This window comes from Oncorhynchus masou, chromosome 25, assembly GCF_036934945.1.
Source record: "Oncorhynchus masou masou isolate Uvic2021 chromosome 25, UVic_Omas_1.1, whole genome shotgun sequence".
In the NCBI taxonomy this organism is placed as follows: Eukaryota; Metazoa; Chordata; class Actinopteri; order Salmoniformes; family Salmonidae; genus Oncorhynchus; species Oncorhynchus masou.
Genome location: NC_088236.1, coordinates 9,337,482 through 9,359,165, shown reverse-complemented (window position 1 = coordinate 9,359,165; position 21,684 = coordinate 9,337,482). Strand labels below are relative to the sequence as shown.

Genomic DNA, 21,684 nt, shown 5'->3' with positions numbered 1-21,684 from the left:
GGGAGGGGCTGAGTGTGAAGAAGGGGGAGGGGCTGAGCACCAAAGAAGTAGGAGATCCTCTGCTGTTTAAAAAAAATAAATGAATATTTTTTTCTCAGCAAGGTTCAACTTCGTTTCATCATCACATTCATTGTCACATTGATCATGACACGTTGAGATCTTATTTCTTCTGCTCTCTGTGTGTGTTTGAGTGAACAAAGTCATGGCAGTGTGTCTGTGTTTGTTCAGGTCTTTTGAGGAAGGTAAAACTACAACTCTTTTTGTACAACACATTATTCAAACCCCTGGGCTATTCTATTCAGACCAAATTCACTTTAAAATCACTTGGTTCTTTCTTTTGAAACCATTCAGCAAAGGAGAGAGACATTTTTCTTATTGCCCAGATAAAGTGTCCTCTCTTTTCGAGAGTCTTATTTTAAATATTTACATATTTGAAGCAGTGATCTGATATATGATGTGTTTATTTGAATGGGGGAGAAGGCAACTCTGGCTGTATCTCAATACAGCTGGACAGAACTCTTGGAACCGCTTTGGTCACTTTCAATACACAGTATCCTCCTCATTCCTCTCCTCCCTCCCTCCCACTCCTCCCCCTCCCCCACTCCCCCCCTCCCCCACTCCTCCTTCCTTTTCTCATGTAAACCAACACAAGGACCACCATCTCCCTCCTCCCTTCGTCTCTCTCCCTTCATCTCTCTCCCTCCTCCCTTCCCCCTCTGTCTCTCTCCCTCCTCCCTTCCATCTCCTTATGTCTCTCTCCCTCCTCCCTTCCGTCTCCCTCTGCCTCTCTCCCTCCCTTCCATCTCCCTCTGTCTCGCTACCTCTTCTCTCCCTACCTTCTGCCTCTCTCTCCCTCCCTCCCATCTCCCTCTGACTCTCTCCCTCCCATCTCCCTTCCGTCTCCCTCTGCCTCTCTCTCCCTCCCTTCCATCTCCCTCTGTCTCGCTACCTCTTCTCTCCCTACCTTCTGCCTCTCTTCCCCCCTCCCGTCTCCCTCTGCCTCTCTCTCCCATCTCCCTCTGTCTCGCTACCTCTTCTCTCCCTACCTTCTGCCTCTCTTCCCCCTCCCGTCTCCCTCTGCCTCTCTCTCCCATCTCCCTCTGTCTCGCTACCTCTTCTCTCCCTACCTTCTGCCTCTCTTCCCCCCTCCCATCTCCCTCTGTCTCGCTACCTCTTCTCTCCCTACCTTCTGCCTCTCTTCCCCCCTCCCGTCTCCCTCTGTCTCGCTACCTCTTCTCTCCCTACCTTCTGCCTCTCTTCCCCCCTCCCATCTCCCTCTGTCTCGCTACCTCTTCTCTCCCTACCTTCTGCCTCTCTTCCCCCCTCCCATCTCCCTCTGTCTCGCTACCTCTTCTCTCCCTACCTTCTGCCTCTCTTCCCCCCTCCCATCTCCCTCTGTCTCGCTACCTCTTCTCTCCCTACCTTCTGCCTCTCTTCCCCCCTCCCATCTCCCTCTGTCTCGCTACCTCTTCTCTCCCTACCTTCTGCCTCTCTTCCCCCCTCCCATCTCGCCATGCCTCTCTCTCCCTTCCATCTCCCTCTGTCTCACTACCTCTTCTCTCCCTACCTTCTGCCTCTCTTCCCCCCTCCCATCTCGCCATGCCTCTCTCTCACTTCCATCTCCCTCTGTCTCACTACCTCTTCTCTCCCTACCTTCTGCCTCTCTTCCCCCCTCCCATTCCTTAATGTCAATGTTCCCGTGTTCGCAGACACCGCATTCACAGTAAAAGCTGCATATGTAGCATCAATCAGAAATTATCTTCAAATGGCGCAAAGCTGACAAAGCGTGATCAGATTGAATCCTTGCCTTAAACTCCAGTTCAGATCCCCTCTATAATACATGAGAGTGTGGGACCCTCAGGGCAGTATTGAGGTGAATTACAGTGTGTTTTAGAGGGACCCTCAGGGCAGTATTGAGGTGAATTACAGTGTGTTTCAGAGGGACCCTCAGGGCAGTATTGAGGTGAATTACAGTGTGTTTCAGAGGGACCCTCAGGGCAGTATTGAGGTGAATTACAGTGTGTTTCAGAGGGACCCTCAGGGCAGTATTGAGGTGAATTACAGTGTGTTTTAGAGGGACCCTCGGGGCAGTATTGAGGTGAATTACAGTGTGTTTTAGAGGGACCCTAGGGCAGTATTGAGGTGAATTACAGTGTGTTTTAGAGGGACCCTCGGGCAGTATTGAGGTGAATTACAGTGTGTTTTAGAGGGACCCTCGGGGCAGTATTGAGGTGAATTACAGTGTGTTTTAGAGGGACCCTCGGGGCAGTATTGAGGTGAATTACAGTGTGTTTTAGAGGGACCCTCGGGGCAGTATTGAGGTGAATTACAGTGTGTTTTAGAGGGACCCTCGGGGCAGTATTGAGGTGAATTACAGTGTGTTTCAGAGGGACCCTCGGGGCAGTATTGTGGCGAATTACAGTGTGTTTTAGAGGGACCCTCGGGGCAGTATTGAGGTGAATTACAGTGTGTTTTAGAGGGACCCTCGGGGCAGTATTGAGGTGAATTACAGTGTGTTTTAGAGGGACCCTCAGGGCAGTATTGAGGTGAATTACAGTGTGTTTTAGAGGGACCCTAGGGCAGTATTGAGGTGAATTACAGTGTGTTTTAGAGGGACCCTCAGGGCAGTATTGAGGTGAATTACAGTGTGTTTCAGAGGGACCCTCAGGGCAGTATTGAGGTGAATTACAGTGTGTTTCAGAGGGACCCTCAGGGCAGTATTGAGGTGAATTACAGTGTGTTTTAGAGGGACCCTCGGGGCAGTATTGAGGTGAATTACAGTGTGTTTTAGAGGGACCCTAGGGCAGTATTGAGGTGAATTACAGTGTGTTTTAGAGGGACCCTCGGGCAGTATTGAGGTGAATTACAGTGTGTTTTAGAGGGACCCTCGGGGCAGTATTGAGGTGAATTACAGTGTGTTTTAGAGGGACCCTCGGGGCAGTATTGAGGTGAATTACAGTGTGTTTTAGAGGGACCCTCGGGGCAGTATTGAGGTGAATTACAGTGTGTTTTAGAGGGACCCTCGGGGCTGTATTGAGGTGAATTACAGTGTGTTTTAGAGGGACCCTCGGGGCAGTATTGAGGTGAATTACAGTGTGTTTTAGAGGGACCCTCGGGGCAGTATTGAGGTGAATTACAGTGTGTTTTAGAGGGACCCTCAGGGCAGTATTGAGGTGAATTACAGTGTGTTTCAGAGGGACCCTCGGGGCAGTATTGTGGCGAATTACAGTGTGTTTTAGAGGGACCCTCGGGGCAGTATTGAGGTGAATTACAGTGTGTTTTAGAGGGACCCTAGGGCAGTATTGAGGTGAATTACAGTGTGTTTTAGAGGGACCCTCGGGGCAGTATTGAGGTGAATTACAGTGTGTTTTAGAGGGACCCTCAGGGCAGTATTGAGGTGAATTACAGTGTGTTTTAGAGGGACCCTCGGGGCAGTATTGAGGTGAATTACAGTGTGTTTTAGAGGGACCCTCAGGGCAGTATTGAGGTGAATTACAGTGTGTTTCAGAGGGACCCTAGGGCAGTATTGAGGTGAATTACAGTGTGTTTTAGAGGGACCCTCGGGGCAGTATTGAGGTGAATTACAGTGTGTTTTAGAGGGACCCTAGGGCAGTATTGAGGTGAATTACAGTGTGTTTTAGAGGGACCCTCGGGGCAGTATTGAGGTGAATTACAGTGTGTTTTAGAGGGACCCTCAGGGCAGTATTGAGGTGAATTACAGTGTGTTTTAGAGGGACCCTCGGGGCAGTATTGAGGTGAATTACAGTGTGTTTTAGAGGGACCCTCAGGGCAGTATTGAGGTGAATTACAGTGTGTTTCAGAGGGACCCTCGGGGCAGTATTGAGGTGAATTACAGTGTGTTTTAGAGGGACCCTCAGGGCAGTATTGAGGTGAATTACAGTGTGTTTTAGAGGGACCCTAGGGCAGTATTGAGGTGAATTACAGTGTGTTTTAGAGGGACCCTCGGGGCAGTATTGAGGTGAATTACAGTGTGTTTTAGAGGGACCCTAGGGCAGTATTGAGGTGAATTACAGTGTGTTTTAGAGGGACCCTCAGGGCAGTATTGAGGTGAATTACAGTGTGTTTTAGAGGGACCCTAGGGCAGTATTGAGGTGAATTACAGTGTGTTTTAGAGAGACCCTCAGGGCAGTATTGAGGTGAATTACAGTGTGTTTCAGAGGGACCCTCGGGGCAGTATTGAGGTGAATTACAGTGTGTTTTAGATGGACCCTCGGGGCAGTATTGAGGTGAATTACAGTGTGTTTTAGAGAGACCCTCAGGGCAGTATTGAGGTGAATTACAGTGTGTTTCAGAGGGACCCTAGGGCAGTATTGAGGTAAATTACAGTGTGATTCTTCCCACCACTACAGAGGGCATTATGTGTGACTCTGGATGGACAGTGGACTGAACACAACAGTATCTGAACCCATGAGCCTGAGACTTCTATGACTATTCAGAGTTGTGAAACTGTCGTCAGGTGAAAACTTGGTCAAACAGAGATGAAGGTATTGAGATACAATATCGATACACAACATAACATGACAGCATGAAAAATCAAGACAGGTTATACTCGCCAGTCGCTGAGTTTAATTTGAAATATTTTCCATATTAAATACCCCACCCTCTCATCCCACCCCTATTTCCTCCCTCCCCTCCCCTCCCTCCCATCACTTCCCCCCTCCCCTCACTCCAAAGCCATCTCCACAGAGAAAGTCTTTGTCCCGAAAGGCCCCCTGTCCCCTATGTAGTGCACTACTTGTGACCAGGACCCATAGGGCTCTATATAGAGGACCCATAGACCTCTGGTCACAAGTAGTGTACTATATAGGGAATAGGGGGCCTTTTGGGATGCAGACAGTAGTCTGAATGAAAACACACTCTATTTATGCAGCATATTGCTATTTAAGACATTTGAAAAAAACAAATTAAATACTACAGTTTTTTCTTTTCTGCTCCCATTTCGGACTGTTTTGAACAGAAAATAAACTAAAACACAGTGTCCCTCCGCCAGTCTACATAAAAAAGGGCCCACCTACACCATGGTATTTTCCCCTTACCCTTGCATCCTACCTACACAGTGGTCCGTACCATGATGCTTGAAATGGGGGAGGGCTCACTGGATCATCTGTAGGCTTCAATCAAAACAGTACAAGTCCTGAGTGTAGCCAATTGTTTTGGCGTTTGCAGGATGTGTCAAACATCTGACGTCCAATCTTTATTCTTCAATTGATTGAATTCAGTCGTTGTTTCACTAGTGTTCCTCTGTCTCTCTTCTTATCTCATCTCTTCTCAGGTTTAATGGTTTAATAACGTTTGTTTTGTGCCCCTCCCCCCTTACTGGGATGTGCTTGTTTAAGGCTCTCCAGTCCTCTTCTTACAAAGTGTGCGCCATTAGCGGCTCCCTGGCGTTCTATTGACTGGCTGGTTGCGGTGGCAGAGTTGTCATTGGTCCACCATTGGGGAGGGGGGGCGGGTGCAGAGTTGTCATTGGTCCACCATTGGGGAGGGGTGGGTGGGGGGGTGCAGGCAGAGTAAACAACTGTTTGTGTGGGAAACGAACAGCTCGAGAGGAAAACTGTTTTTTAGGTTAGTCACAAGGCATGTTAACACTCAACTCTAGATGAGTTTCACCACCGAGTGTTCATGTGTACTGTGAGTTGTGTATACACGTGAGGCTGCTTTGCCTGTGTGCATGTATTGATCGATGCTTGTCTGTGCATTTTGTGTGGGAAATGTGTGTTTCTGTGTATGTATATATACTGACTGGACAAAATATTAAGTACACCTGCTCTTTCCATGACCAGGTGAATATAGATGAAAGCTTTGGTCCCAAATTGATGTCACTTGTTACATCCACTTCAATCAGTGTAGATTAAGGGGAAGAGACGGGTTAAAGAAGGATTTTTAAGCCTTGAGACAATTGAGACATGGATTGTGTATATGTGCCATTAAGAGGGTGAATGAGCAAGACAAAATATTTAAGTGCCTTTGAACAGGGTATGGTAGCAGGTGTTAGGAGCACCTGTTTGTGTCAAGAACTGCAACGCTGCTGGGTTTTTCACGCTCAACAGTGTCCCGTGTGAAGAATGGTCCACCACCCAAAGGACATCCAGCCAACTTGACACAACTGTAGGAAGCATTGGAGTCAACACGGTCTAGCATCCCTGTGGAACGCTTTCAACACCTTGTAGAGTTCATAACTGTAGAGTTCTGAGGGCAATAGAGGGAGTGCAACTCAATATTAGGGAAGGTGTCCTTAATGTTTTGTATACTCAGTATATATGCGTGTGTTTGAATGAATAATATTTTCAAGTTTTCTTGTCCATGTCTGTCTGTTTATCTCTCTGTGCCCAGTTCCAGGAATGGGCTGCGTTGGTGATGGGGTCAGGGGTCGCGGGTTCATCATAGGCTCACACGCGGGGGGAATATTTGGGGTTTCTTGGCACCTCGGTGAAAGATTTGAGCTCGTAAGGGATCCCCGTGTCCACCTCGATGGACTTGCGGGAGAATAGCAGCCGGATATCGTTGTGCAAGTAGATCTTCCCAGATTTAGAGCTCTGGAATCTAGGAGATTGAAAACAAAGCAGAACCATCACTGTTAATACATTTGTGTGTAAAGCTACTAAGCTAAGCTCCGTCAAATGAGGGCGTCTCTGGTACAATGACTGATCAGCAAAACAACCTGAAAGACAAAGTCAATTCCTTTGATTACATTTCTAAACATTCAGCATGGTTCTGAAATGCTATACAGTTTGTCTTTGTTTTCAACAAAGAAACAAATAAGTAAATAAACAGGTGTGTGCATGGATGCATGGATGGATGGATGATGGAGGGAGGGAGGGATGGATGATGTATGGATGGAGGGATGGATGAATGACAGATGGAGGGATGGATGGAGGGATGGATGGAGGGATGACGGATGGATGGAGGGATGGATGATGGATGGATGGATGACGGATGGATAGACAGACATTCCAAACAATAAGTGCATCCTATCCCAAGCGTACTGCCCATGCCATACAAACCACCCAGAAAAATACAATGTCCACACCAAACTCCACTTTAAAATCAACCAACCAATGACCAGACAGATGTACCTGAGGTGTATCAGGTAGCAGAGAATCTTCCTCCTCTCTGTGGGCGTGGCCCTGGGCTCTGGAGGCCCACCCCCCTTCGCCTCTGGCCCCGCCTCCTCAACGGGAACCAGGAAGATGCGGTGACGAAGGAAGGTCATGTGATTGACGGGCATGTCCCCAAAGTTATAGGTCACGAGGAACATCTTCACCACAGTTTTATTGGGGTTGAATAAGGTCTGATGGAGAGAATATGGAGATATTGAATATGATACCTGTTTACAAGACTTGTTCAATTGAGATTCATGGACTCATTTTTGAAAAACACTCTAAACAAGGTCAAGCATTTGAATAAGTTCTGAGAAGGGAACATGGATATGTTAGCCATTGCTGTGCCCATTGTGCTAGATCCATGCAAGCCCGTGCATATTAGGGCCAATTACGTTTGAAAACAAAGAGACTCAACAAGAGATTACAAAGTATAGAGAAGAGAAAGAAGGAGTGAGAGTAACAGAGAGAGAGACAGAGACAGAGAGGGAGTCAGACAGATAGGGAGTCAGACAGAGAGGGAGAGTCAGACAGAGAGGGAGAGTCAGACAGAGAGGGAGAGTCAGACAGAGAGGGAGAGTCAGACAGAGAGGGAGAGTCAGACAGAGAGGGAGAGAGAGACAGAGAGGGAGAGAGAGACAGAGAGGGAGAGAGAGACAGAGAGGGAGAGAGAGACAGAGAGGGAGAGAGAGACAGAGAGAGAGAGAGAGACAGAGAGAGACACAGAGAGAGAGAGACACAGAGAGAGAGAGACACAGAGAGTGAGAGACACAGGGAGAGAGAGACAGAGACAGAGAGATGGAAAGAGAAAGAGAAACAGAGATGGAGAGAGAGACAGAGAGAGGGAGAGAGACAGAGAGAGAGAGAGATGGAAAGAGAGACAGACAGAGGGACAGATAGAGAGACACAGAGACAGAGAGATGGAGAGAGAGACATGGTGAGAGACAGAGAGACATGGAGAGATGGAGAGAGACAGAGAAAGAGAGGACCATGAGACTCACCACTTGGGTGGTCCCTGCTTTGGGTACGCTGTATCCCTTCTTCCCTAAAGGCTCCAAGGAGATCACCCCCTACAACAGAGAGATGAGCTGTCTTCACAGGGAGAAGTTGCACTCACTAAACTGTGAGAGCATTCAACAGTGTGCAGGTGTCTATTCTTCTCGCGTGACTTTACTTTTGAAATTATTTCAAGCTAGAATCTTTAATTGAAACAATAACAAAGCGTGACCCCGCCCCTGTTTTCGCTAAAAAGCTGGAGAAGCTGTCATCACTCCAATTAATAGACAGAGCTATGGATGCCAGGACTGACCATACATGATATACACATTATAGTTTTAACCATGTTTTGAAGCTACACACATTTACAGGTACATTGTTTACATTTATTGGAGTTAAACAAGGTCATATGTTGGGTTCTGACGGGGTTCGACAATATCTTGGGTTCTGATGGGGTTCGACAATATCTTGGGTTCTGATGGGGTTCGACAATATCTTGGGTTCTGATGGGGTTCGACAATATCTTGGGTTCTGATGGGGTTTGACAATATCTTGGGTTCTGATGGGGTTTGACAATATCTTGGGTTCTGATGGGGTTTGACAATATCTTGGGTTCTGATGGGGTTCGACAATATCTTGGGTTCTGATGGGGTACGACAATATCTTGGGTTCTGATGGGGTACGACGACTAAACTGAAGTCCATGGGGCATTTACAGGTTATACTCTTCAATGTATATAATTTATATATATGCCTAAAAATGGATGCAGCAACTCGGGGTTGTAAATTATTATTATTTTTTAATCATTTCACTCTGAAAATAACAATTATTTGTTTCTGTTCCATTCGGCATTACCGCTGTTAACCCATACAAACGCATTGAATCAAATATTCACTACATGGAACAGATTGTCCCCCCCAAAAATCTAAAGGAAATTTGTTTTGAAGTGTCTGTCCTATATCTGAGAGATATAAGAACGATTTTGTTAATATGTATTAAATCCCTTATTTTTGGAACTAAACAGTGTGTAAACCAAACTGTTCTGATGCCACAGACAGAAGTTGGCAGATCGACTGTACCGACCTCAGACGAGTCCCAAGACGCTTGTGGGGATCGTAGAGAAAAATGGAGAACGCCATCGTGTTCGGGAGAGTCTCGTCTTTCCATAGAGTTCATAGGCCAAACCGTTCGGACACTACAGACAATTTCGTGAGAAGGCTGATTTTCAGGATGTCTTATGGTCTGACAAACACCGGTCTGTCACCTTTCACTGCAGACTAAGACGTCTTATATATGCGGATTCAGAAGCAAAAAAAAACAGATGTCTCTATATTTCCACAGTGGCGTGGCCATTGACATTAGGAGGTTATCATTTCACACACACACACACACACACACACACACACACACACACACACACACACACACACACACACACACACACACACACACACACACTAACCAGGAAGGGTGAGGGTGCGCTGTGCTCTGAGATGTCGTAGTAGGTGACGTGTACAGGCAGAGTGGCGTGTTGAGGGCAGTAGGATCCGCTGGCACCGATCTCTGCTGTGAAGCCCTCGATACGACCCGACGGAGAGAAACAACCCTTCAGGATCGACTCCTGGAGAAGAAACAACAGCAAAGGAAGAGCGAGGAAGACCCACTTCAAAGCACAGCTACTTCTATGGTCACGAGGAATGTTGTAAATCTCTCTAGATATTTGGTAGAAACTCAAGTTCTGACAAAATACCATCATACTGAAATAAATTCAGTTACACATGAATGGTACGCCACACTTCATTCTGTGTGTGTGTGTGTAGTGTGTGTGTGTGTGTGTGTGTGTGTGTGTGTGTGTGTGTAGTGTGTGTGTGTGTAGTGTGTGTGTGTAGTGTGTGTGTGTAGTGTGTGTGTGTGTGTGTGTAGTGTGTGTGTGTGTGTGTAGTGTGTGTGTAGTGTGTGTATCATACCTCAAAGTTACCCAGTAGTGAACGGCTGATGGAAGAAGAGGGCCAGCCTGCCCGAGCAGTGCGACCCAAGGTGTCTGTACGCCGCCCACTACATAGCTGTCGACTGCACACACACACACATTACTATTTATTTTTTTAAGAACATAAGTTAGCCATGGTTCCCGCTCAGCCCAGTCAAAACTGTTCGCTGCTCTGGCCCCCCAATGGTGGAACAAACTCCCTCACGACGCCAGGACAGCGGAGTCAATCACCACCTTCCGGAGACACCTGAAACCCCACCTCTTCAAGGAATACCTAGGATAGGATAAGTAATCCTTCTCACCACCCCCCCCCTTAATGATTTAGATGCACTATTGTAAAGTGGCTGTTCCACTGGATGTCAGAAGGTGAATTCACCAATTTGTAAGTCGCTCTGGATAAGAGCGTCTGCTAAATGACTTAAATGTAAATGTAAATGTAAATGTTAAGTCACATAATTAAAGGTGATGTTTTTGAAATGATGACTACACATGGGATCAACTAAAAAGGTAGAAAGTGAACATACCTCTTCAGGAGCATCCCACTTTTCAGCCTTCTGCTGGCTCCTCTGCATTCTGATAAACTCTGAAGGAGGACGAGGACAAGACAGATGGACAGAACAAGAGACAGAAGGACAGGACAGGACAAGAGACAGAACAAGAGACAGAAGGACAGGACAAGAGACAGATGGACAGAACAAGAGACAGAAGGACAGGACAAGAGACAGAAGGACAGGACAAGAGACAGATGGACAGAACAAGAGACAGAAGGACAGGACAAGAGACAGAAGGACAGGACAAGAGACAGATGGACAGAACAAGAGACAGAAGGACAGGACAAGAGACAGAAGGACAGGACAAGAGACAGAAGGACAGGACAAGAGACAGATGGACAGGACAAGAGACAGAAGGACAGGACAAGAGACAGAAGGACAGGACAAGAGACAGAACAAGAGACAGAAGGACAGATGGACAGAACAAAAGACAGAAGGACAGAACAAGAGACAGAAGGACAGAACAAGAGACAGAAGGACAGAACAAGAGACAGAAGGACAGAACAAGAGACAGATGGACAGGACAAGAGACAGAACAAGAGACAGAACAAGAGACAGAACAAAAGACAGATGGACAGAACAAGAGAGACAGAAGGACAGAACAAGAGACAGAAGGACAGAACAAGAGACAGAAGGACAGAACAAGAGACAGAAGGACAGGACAAGAGAGACAGAAGGACAGGACAAGAGAGACAGAAGGACAGAACAAGAGACAGAAGGACAGGACAAGAGAGACAGAAGGACAGGACAAGAGAGACAGAAGGACAGAACAAGAGACAGAAGGACAGAACAAGAGACAGAAGGACAGGACAAGAGAGAAGGACAGACCAAGAGACAGAAGGACAGAACAAGAGACAGAAGGACAGGACAAGAGACAGAAGGACAGGACAAGAGACAGAAGGACAGGACAAGAGACAGATGGACAGGACAAGAGACAGATGGACAGGACAAGAGACAGAAGGACAGGACAAGAGACAGAAGGACAGGACAAGAGACAGAACAAGAGACAGAAGGACAGATGGACAGAACAAAAGACAGAAGGACAGAACAAGAGACAGAAGGACAGAACAAGAGACAGAAGGACAGAACAAGAGACAGAAGGACAGAACAAGAGACAGATGGACAGGACAAGAGACAGAAGGACAGGACAAGAGACAGATGGACAGGACAAGAGACAGATGGACAGGACAAGAGACAGAACAAGAGACAGAACAAGAGACAGAACAAAAGACAGATGGACAGAACAAGAGAGACAGAAGGACAGAACAAGAGACAGAAGGACAGAACAAGAGACAGAAGGACAGAACAAGAGAGACAGAAGGACAGGACAAGAGAGACAGAAGGACAGAACAAGAGACAGAAGGACAGGACAAGAGAGACAGAAGGACAGGACAAGAGAGACAGAAGGACAGAACAAGAGACAGAAGGACAGAACAAGAGACAGAAGGACAGAACAAGAGACAGAAGGACAGAACAAGAGACAGAAGGACAGAACAAGAGACAGAAGGACAGAACAAGAGACAGAAGGACAGAACAAGAGACAGAAGGATAGAACAAGAGACAGAACAAGAGACAGAAGGACAGAACAAGAGACAGAAGGACAGGACAAGAGACAGAAGGACAGAACAAGAGACAGAAGGACAGAACAGGAGAGACAGAAGGACAGAACAAGAGACAGAAGGACAGAACAAGAGAGACAAGGACAGAACAAGAGAGACAAGGACAGAACAAGAGACAGATGGACAGAACAAGAGACAGGTGGACAGGACAAGAGACAGATGGACAGGACAAGAGACAGATGGACAGGACAAGAGACAGATGGACAGAACAAGAGACAGAAGGACAGAACAAGAGACAGAAGGACAGAACAAGAGACAGAAGGACAGAACAAGAGACAGAAGGACAGAACAAGAGACAGAAGGACAGAACAAGAGACAGAAGGACAGAACAAGAGACAGAACAAGAGACAGAACAAGAGACAGAACAAGAGACAGAACAAAAGACAGATGGACAGAACAAGAGAGACAGAAGGACAGAACAAGAGACAGAAGGACAGAACAAGAGACAGAAGGACAGAACAAGAGAGACAGAAGGACAGGACAAGAGAGACAGAAGGACAGAACAAGAGACAGAAGGACAGGACAAGAGAGACAGAAGGACAGGACAAGAGAGACAGAAGGACAGAACAAGAGACAGAAGGACAGAACAAGAGACAGAAGGACAGAACAAGAGACAGAAGGACAGAACAAGAGACAGAAGGACAGAACAAGAGACAGAAGGACAGAACAAGAGACAGAAGGACAGAACAAGAGACAGAAGGATAGAACAAGAGACAGAACAAGAGACAGAAGGACAGAACAAGAGACAGAAGGACAGGACAAGAGACAGAAGGACAGAACAAGAGACAGAAGGACAGAACAGGAGAGACAGAAGGACAGAACAAGAGACAGAAGGACAGAACAAGAGAGACAAGGACAGAACAAGAGAGACAAGGACAGAACAAGAGACAGATGGACAGAACAAGAGACAGGTGGACAGGACAAGAGACAGATGGACAGGACAAGAGACAGATGGACAGGACAAGAGACAGATGGACAGAACAAGAGACAGAAGGACAGAACAAGAGACAGAAGGACAGAACAAGAGACAGAAGGACAGAACAAGAGACAGAAGGACAGAACAAGAGACAGAAGGACAGAACAAGAGACAGAAGGACAGAACAAGAGACAGAACAAGAGACAGAAGGACAGAATAAGAGACAGAAGGACAGGACAAGAGACAGAAGGACAGAACAAGAGACAGAAGGACAGAACAAGAGATAGAAGGACAGAACAAGAGAGACAGAAGGACAGAACAAGAGACAGAAGGACAGGACAAGAGACAGAAGGACAGAATAAGAGACAGAGCAAGAGACAGAAGGACAGAATAAGAGAGTGAAAGGAAGAGAGAGAAAAATAAAGAAAATAGGAAGGAGAATACATGGATTAGCGCAATCCAGCTCCGATGAAACACATTGATATTACTGTCATGCTCAAACTGTCATGATAATCATGATCTATAAAACAGTTGTGTACCAAACTCACTAAAAGTGGCAGTAATAAAGCCTCTCTTGAAAAAGCCAAACCTTGACCTGCAAAATGTTTAAAAAATAAAAAATAAAAAAACTATCGGCCTATATCGAATCTCCCATTCCCATCAAACATTTTAGAAAAAGCTGTTGCTTCCTGAAGACAAACAATGTGTACAAAATGCTTCAGTCTGGTTTTAGACCCCGTCATAGCACTGAGACTGCACTCGTGAAGGTGGTAAATGACCTTTTAATGGCGTCAGACCGAGGCTCTGCAATCTGTCCTCGTGCTCTTAGACCTTAGTGCTGCTTTTGATCCCATCGATCACCACACTCTTCTGGAGAGATTGGAAACCCTGAAGGACCTCGGCGTTCCTCTGGATCCCGATCTCTCTTTTGACGAACATATCAAGAATATTTCAAGGACAGCTTTTTTCCCCCATCTTCGTAACATTGTAAATCAGTAAGTTTTTGTCCGAAAATGATGCAGAAAAGCTAATCCATGCTTTCGTTATTTCTAGATTAGACTACTGCAATGCTCCACTCTCCGGCTGCCCGGATAAAGCACTGAATAAACTTCAGCTAGTGCAAAACACAGCTGCTAGAATCTTGACTGGAACACAAAAATGTGATCATAATACTCCAGTGCTAGCCTCCCTACACTGGCTTCCTGTTAAGGCAAGGGCTGATTTCAAGGTTTTACTGCTAACCTACAAAGCATTACAGGGCTTACTCCTACCTATTTCTCTGATTTGGTCCTGCCGTACTTACCTACACGTACGCTACGGTCACAAGAAGCAGGCCTCCTTATTGTCTCTAGAATTTCTAAGCAAACAGCTGGAGGCAGGGCTTTCTCCTATAGAGCTCCATTTTTATGGAACAGTCTGCCTAACCATGTGAGAGACGCAGACTCGGTCTCGACCTTTAAGTCTTTACTGAAGACTCATCTCTTCAGGGGGTCATATGATTGAGTGTAGTCTGGCCCAGGGGTGCGAAGGTAAAGGACAAGGCACTGGAGCGACGAACCGCCATTGCTGTCTCTGCCTGGCCGGTTCCCATCTCTCCACGGGGATTCTCTGCCTCAAACCCTATTACAGGGTCTGAGTCACTGGCTTCCTGGTGCTCTTCCATGCCGTCCCTAGGAGGGGTGCGTCACTCGAGTGGGTTGAGTCACTGACATGATCTTCCTGTCCGGTTTTGCTCCCCCTTGAGCACGTGGAGGAGATCTTCGTGGGCTATAGCCTCAGCCTTGTCTCAGGGTAGTAAGTTGGTGGTCTGTTGATATGCCTTTAGTGGTGTGGGGGCTGGGCCTTGGCAAAGTGGGTGGGGTTATGTCCTGCCTGGTTGGCCATGTCCAGGGGTATCGTCAGACAGGCCCACAGTGTCCCCTGTCCCACCCCTGTCTCAGTCTCCAGTATCTATGCTGTAATATTCTATGTGCCGGGGGGCTAGGGTCAGTCTGTCCTATCTGGTGTAATTCTCCTGTCTTATCTGGTGTGCTGTGTGAGTTTAAGTATGCTCTCTCTAATTCTCTCTCTCCCTCCCCTCCTGGAGGACCTGAGCTGCCTGCGGCTAAGGCACCCTGACCTGTTCAGCGGACGTGCGACCTTGTCCCAGACCTGCTGTTTTTGACTCTCTCTTTCTCTACCGCAAATCAAATCAAAGTTTATTTGTCACGTGCGCCGAATACAACAGGTTTCACCTTACAGTGAAATGCTCACTTACAGGCTCTAACCAAAGGTGCGAAAAAAAGAAGAAGGTGTGTGTGTGTGTGTCTGTGTGTGTGTGTGTGTGTGTGTCTGTGTGTGTGTAAGTAAAGAAATAAAACAACAGTAAAAAGACATTTGACCTGTTGTCTCGACCACTGAATGATTGGCTATGAAAAGCCAACTGACATTTACTCCTGAGGTACTGACCTGTTGCACCCTCTACAACCACTGATTATTATTTGACACTGCTGGTCATCTATGAACGTTGGAACATCTTGAAGAACAATCTGGCCTTAAATGGCCATGTACTCTTATAATCTCCACCCAACACAGCCAGAAGAGGAATATATATTTCCATTTCCACACAAATACATACATAGTTCATAACACACGCAATAAACACAATAACAAATGCAGTTGAGTAATGAAGGTACATACCTGCCTGTGTATCAATATGTGTGTACGCTGTGTATGTGAATGTCAGTACGTAGTCACTACTTACCGGGCAGAGAGTCCGGGATGCTGCTTCAGACACAAACACATTCCCCATGTCCAAACTACCGCTCGTACTAAGGGTTACCCAGTCCTGGCTACCCACCTCCTCTGGCGCTAACCCTTCCAAGGCTAACGCCTCTGTAGCTAGCATCTCACTAGCTAACAATTGACTAGCTAGCCCCTCTCTAGCTATCCCCTCTCTAATCAGGTCCGTTCAAGCTATCCCCTCTCTTGCCAGGTCCTCTCTACTGTAGCTGTCCCCTCCACTGGGGCTATGTCAGCCTGGTCTATCCTCACACTCTCTGTGGACATGTTATACTCACTACCTACCTACATACCTCTCTCTATCTATCCTCACACACACTATGGACATGTGTGTCTCTCTCTGTCTGTCTCTCTCTGTGTCTCTCTCTGTGTCTCTCTCTGTGTCTCTCTCTCCATGTTATACTCCCTACCTACCCCTTTCCTTCACTTTTCACTTCCCCTTTTCCTCCCTGTATCTCTGCCTCGAGTCTCTCCCCCTTTGTCACTCACCAGGGCCTCTACCTACCCTGTGTCCCAAATGGGACACCCTATTCCCTATGTAGTGCACAAACTTTGACCAGAGCACCACGGTCAAAAGTGCCCCATTCAAAAGTAGTGCACTAAATAGGAAAAGTGTTTCTGGAAGCCAGTGGTTCGGTATCTAAACGGGTGAGCCAGAAAGACCTGTGTGGTTTTGTAGGGAGGTGGGGTTGTATTGGGGCGACAGCGACACAGGCAGGCAGAACATGTAGTGTAGCAAGAACAATGGAGGCCACCTCAATAGACTTGATTCTGGAGCCACTCGGCTGGTTCCAGCACCATACGTGGTGTGTTCATAATGACCAGCCTGGGAATCCATCGCTCTCTTCCTCTCTCTTCCTCTCTCTTCTTCTCTCTTCTTCTCTCCCTTTCCTCTTTCACTCTCATCATGTTTCATTCTCTTGGACCATCTAACTCAGTCTTTCATTCTCACCCCTGTCTGTTTTACTGGAACAGCTCTCCCCCTCTAACCTGCAGTCTGTTCATCCTCTTATTAAATGTCAGACAATGACAAGCCTGAAAGCTGTGTGTGTGTGTGTGTGTGTGTGTGTGTGTGTGTGTGTGTGTGTGTGTGTGTGTGTGTGTGTGTGTGTGTGTGTGTGTGTGTGTGTGTGTGTTAGTGTGCACACACACGCGCGTTAGGGTTGAAGATTTTCCTAGTATTTGACAAACGTTCCATCCCGAGGATAAATCACTTTTCTCCCGGGTAACCTGGTATTTCCCTCCAAAACCGGAAGTGTCATTTCAAAAGCATTATCAATCATTATAAAGTGTTATAAAGCATATTAATATGTCTAGATTTGATTAGAGCTTTTAATTTTAATTGTAATTTTATTTCACCTTTATTTAACCAGGTAGGCCAGTTGAGAACAAGTTCTCATTTACAACTGCGACCTGGCCAAGATAAAGCAAAGCAGTGCGACAAAAACAACAACACAGAGTTACACATAAACAAACGTAGAGTCAATAAACACAATAGAACAATCTATATACAGTGTGTGCAAATGTAGTAAGATTAGGGAGGTAAGGTAATAAATAGGCCATAGTGGTGAAATAATTACAATTTAGTAATAATACTGGAGTGATAGATGTGCAGATGATGATGTGAAAGTAGAGATACTGGGGTGCAAAAGAGCAAAAATAAATAACAATATGGGGATGAGGTAGTTGGATGGGCTATTTACAGATGGGCTGTGTACAGGTACAGTGATCAGTAAGCTGCTCTGACAGCTGATGCTTAAAGTTAGTGAGGCAGATATACTGTAAGTCTCCAGCGTCAGTGATTTTTGCAGTTCGTTCCAGTCATTGGCAGCAGAGAACTGGAAGGAAAGGTGGCCAAAGGAGGAGCTGGCTTTGGGGATGACCAGTGAAATATACCTGCTGGAGCACGTGCTACGGGTGGGTGTTGCTATGGTGACCAGTGAGCTGAGATAAGGCAGGTCTTAACCTGGCAAAGACATAGATGACCTGGAGACAGCGGGTTTGGCGACGAGTATGAAGCGATGGCCAAACAACGAGAGAATACAGGTCGCAATGGTGGGTAGTATATGGGGCTTTGGTGATAAAACGGATGGCACTGTGATAGACTACATCTAATTTGCTGAGTAGAGTGTTGGAGGCTATTTTGTAATTGACATCGCCGAAGTCGAGGATCGGTAGGATGGTCAGTTTTACGAGGGTATGTTTGGCAGCATGAGTGAAAGGATGCTTTGTTGTGAAATAGGAAGCCGATTCTAGATTTAATTTTGTATTGGAGATGCTTAATGTGAGTTTGGAAGGAGAGTTTACAGTCTAACCAGACACCTAGGTATTTGTAGTCAGGTGTCATAGTCAGTCAGAACCATCCAGAGTAGTGACGCTAGTTGGATGGGCTAGCTAATGAACCTAAACCCCCAAAAAAGCCCAAATGATTGGGCCATTATCCAATACATACGGTATATGATGAAGGCAACTGCACATTACACACGACAGAAAAACATAAAAGCCCACAGATGTAGCTAGCTATATGTTCTCTTGGGTAAATAAATTAAACTAGCTCCAGTAGGCTTATTGTTTTGAGTGTGAACTGTACCGTATTGGATTATAACTAGTATACTGTATTATATGGACTGGAGCAGCACATGCGGCCTACAAAGTTACAGGTATAGGCGAGCAAATGTACATTTTGACATGTAATATGGCCTATTTGTATAATTAGTAGGCTGACGCCTTCCATAATAATTCCCCAACATGTTATTAGCCTCCCCTTTCTCTCTCTCTGTTGTTGCTTCATTCCCTCCTCGCTTCCAACAGTTAAATGAAATGAGTTTCGTTGTCCTTGTCTTCATTAGTCTAAATGACATCCTTGAATAATATAAGACTAGACGCACAAGGCTTTCACTTATTTTCACAAAGATTAAATGGTTATGGGTCTGAATAAATAACTGTTAAATGCAACAACAACAACAAGCACAGGTGAGTACATATTGCGCAAGAGACACAGGCTATACGTTTGAAGCGTATTGTGCATAACCCATCATTAATTAGCTAAATTAAAAGGCGAATACTAAATTAAATACTACATTGAATTTATTACCTGAAAGAGGTAGGCTAGGACATCTATTTAGAGGGCTATATATAGGTCTAGAACAGGGTTATCTATTTTGGATTCAATTTGAATGGAGTTCATGGAGAGAAAGACAGAGAGTACTAGCGCGTGCACTAATTCAAAGCAACAATATTTGAGAGATAGACTGTTTTAAAACAGCTGCAATTAAAACAATAATAATCTTTTACCATTAAAAAAACAAGGTGACCCCCGAAAGCAAGATGGAAATGGGTAAATTAGACATGCATTCAGTCTTTATATTACTGCAGCAAATGTAGGAAACAAGAAAAAAAGTCACAAGAAAAAGAGTTACCATGATGAGGTGAACTGCTCTCTATACTGAGATAACATTAGCAGCCTCCTTCCTAAGATTGTTTTATTCACTGCTTTAGCACACTCCACCAACCCAGATGTCCTCGCCGTGTCTGAATCCTGGCTTAGGAAGGCCACCAAAAATCCTGAAATTTTCACCCCTAACTATAACATTTTCCGACAAAATAGAACTGCCAAAGGGGGTGGAGTTGCAATCTACTGTGTCCAAACAATTCAAGCTTCTACTTTTCTGATACACAACCCAACCAGCCGTACTGCTTCTTAACACAGCGCGCATCCAACCCGGATGCCTGCCGCACCAATGTGTCGGAGGGAACACCGTGCAACCTTGGTTAGCGCTCACTGCGCCCGGACCGCCACAGGAGTTGCTGGTGCGCGATGAGACAAGGACATCCCTACCGACCATGCCCTCACTAACCCGGACGACGCTAGGCAAATTGTGCGTCGCCCCACGGACCTCCCGGCCGCGGCCGGTTACGACAGGGCCTGGGCGCAAACCCAGGGACTCTGATGGCACAGCTGGCGCTGCAGTACAGCGCCCTTAACCACTGTGCCACCCGGGAGGCCCACCTCTGCTGTCTTCAACCAGGATCTCAGCGATCACTGCCTCATTGCCTGCGTGCGTAATGGGTCCGCTGTCAAACGACTACCCCTCATCACTGTCAAACGCTCCCTAAAACACTTCAGTGAGCAGGCCTTTCTAATCGACCTGGCCTTGGCTAAAAAACATGCCCATTTCAAACTGCCTATTTCTCAGGCCCAGAAACTAGAATATGCATATAATTGTCAGATTAGGATAGAAAACACTCTAAAGTTTCCTAAACTGTCAAAATATTGTCTGTGAGTATAACAGAACTGATATTGCAGGCAAAAACCTGAGGAAAATCAAACCAGGAAGTGCTGTTTTTCCTGAAAGCTATCTGTTCCATTGGATGCCTTGCCTCCATTTAAAGGGATATCAACCAGATTCCTTTTCCTATTGCTTCCTCGAGGTGTCAACAGTCTTTAGACATAGTTTCAGGCTTTTAATTTGAAAAATGAGCGAGAAAGATAACATCGAGTCAGTGGATAGCTGGGTGTTCGCAGAGTTTTGCTTGCACAACAGAGTGGGGCAGCCATCGTCTCTTCCTCTCCTATTGAAAAACAGTCCCGGTTGATATATTATCGATTATATATTTTAAAAACAACCTGAGGATTGATTATAAAAAACGTTTGACATGTTTCTGTGGACATTACGGATACTATTTGGAATTTTCGTCTGCGATGTCGTGACGGCTCGAGGCTGTGGATTTCTGAACATAACGCGCCAAACAAATGGAGGTATTTTGGATATAAAATTATCTTTATGGAACAAAAGGAACATTTATTGTGTAACTGGGAGTCTCGTGAGTGCAAACATCCGAAGATCATCAAAGGTAAGTGATTTAATCTATTGCTTTTCTGATTTTCGTGATCAATCTACTTGGCTGCTAGTGTTTGTAATATTTTGTCTACTGAGAGAGATGATGTTCTTACATAAATGCTTGTTATGCTTTCGCCGAAAAGCTGTATTGAAATCTGACACGCCAGGTGGATTAACAACAAGCTAAGCTGTGTTTTGCTATATTGCACATGTGATTTCATGAAAATTAAATATTTTTAGTAATTTAATTTGAATTTGGCGATCTGCAATTCAGTGTGTTGATGAAAATGATCCCGCTAAAGGGATGGGTGCATCAAGAAGTTAAGCATCATCAATCTAAAATTAAATCTAGAATCGGCTTCCTATTTCGCAACAAAGCCTCCTTCTCTCATGCTGCTAAACATACCATCGTAAAACTGACTATCCTACCAATCCTTAACTTCGGCGATGTCATTTACAAAATAGCCTCCAACGCTCTACTCGGCAAACTGGATGCAGTCTATCACAGTGCCATCCGTTTTATCACCAAAGCCCCATATACTACCCACCACTGTGACCTCTATGCTCTCGTTGGCTGGCCCTCACTACATATCCGTCGCCAAACCTACTGGCTCCAGGTCATCTATAAGTCTTAGCTAGGTAAAGCTCCACCTTATCTCAGCTCACTGGTCACCATAGTGGCAGGTAGCCTAGTGGTTAGAGCGTTGGACTAGTAACCGGAAGGTTGCAAGATTGAATCCCTGAACTGACAAGGTCAAAATCTGTCATTCTGCCCCTGAACTAAGACAGTAACCCACTACTCCTAGACTGTGTTTGAAAATAAGAAATTGTTCTTAACTGACTTGCCAAGTTAAATAAAGGTAAAATTAAAA

At 45.8% G+C, this 21,684-nt stretch overlaps 1 protein-coding gene across 1 annotated transcript in view; it reads right to left on the bottom strand.

Moving 5' to 3' along the window:
* Nucleotides 1-4,684: 4,684 nt before the first annotated feature.
* LOC135513743 (atos homolog protein B-like) overlaps nt 4,685-21,684 on the bottom strand; it is a 32,839-nt gene continuing 15,839 nt past the window's right edge. Inside the window, 6 exon segments of the mRNA XM_064936634.1 lie at nt 4,685-6,564; nt 7,098-7,312; nt 8,123-8,191; nt 9,580-9,738; nt 10,085-10,187; nt 10,629-10,687. Coding sequence (XP_064792706.1) covers nt 6,411-6,564; nt 7,098-7,312; nt 8,123-8,191; nt 9,580-9,738; nt 10,085-10,187; nt 10,629-10,687 — 759 coding nt within the window. The 3' untranslated portion in view covers nt 4,685-6,410.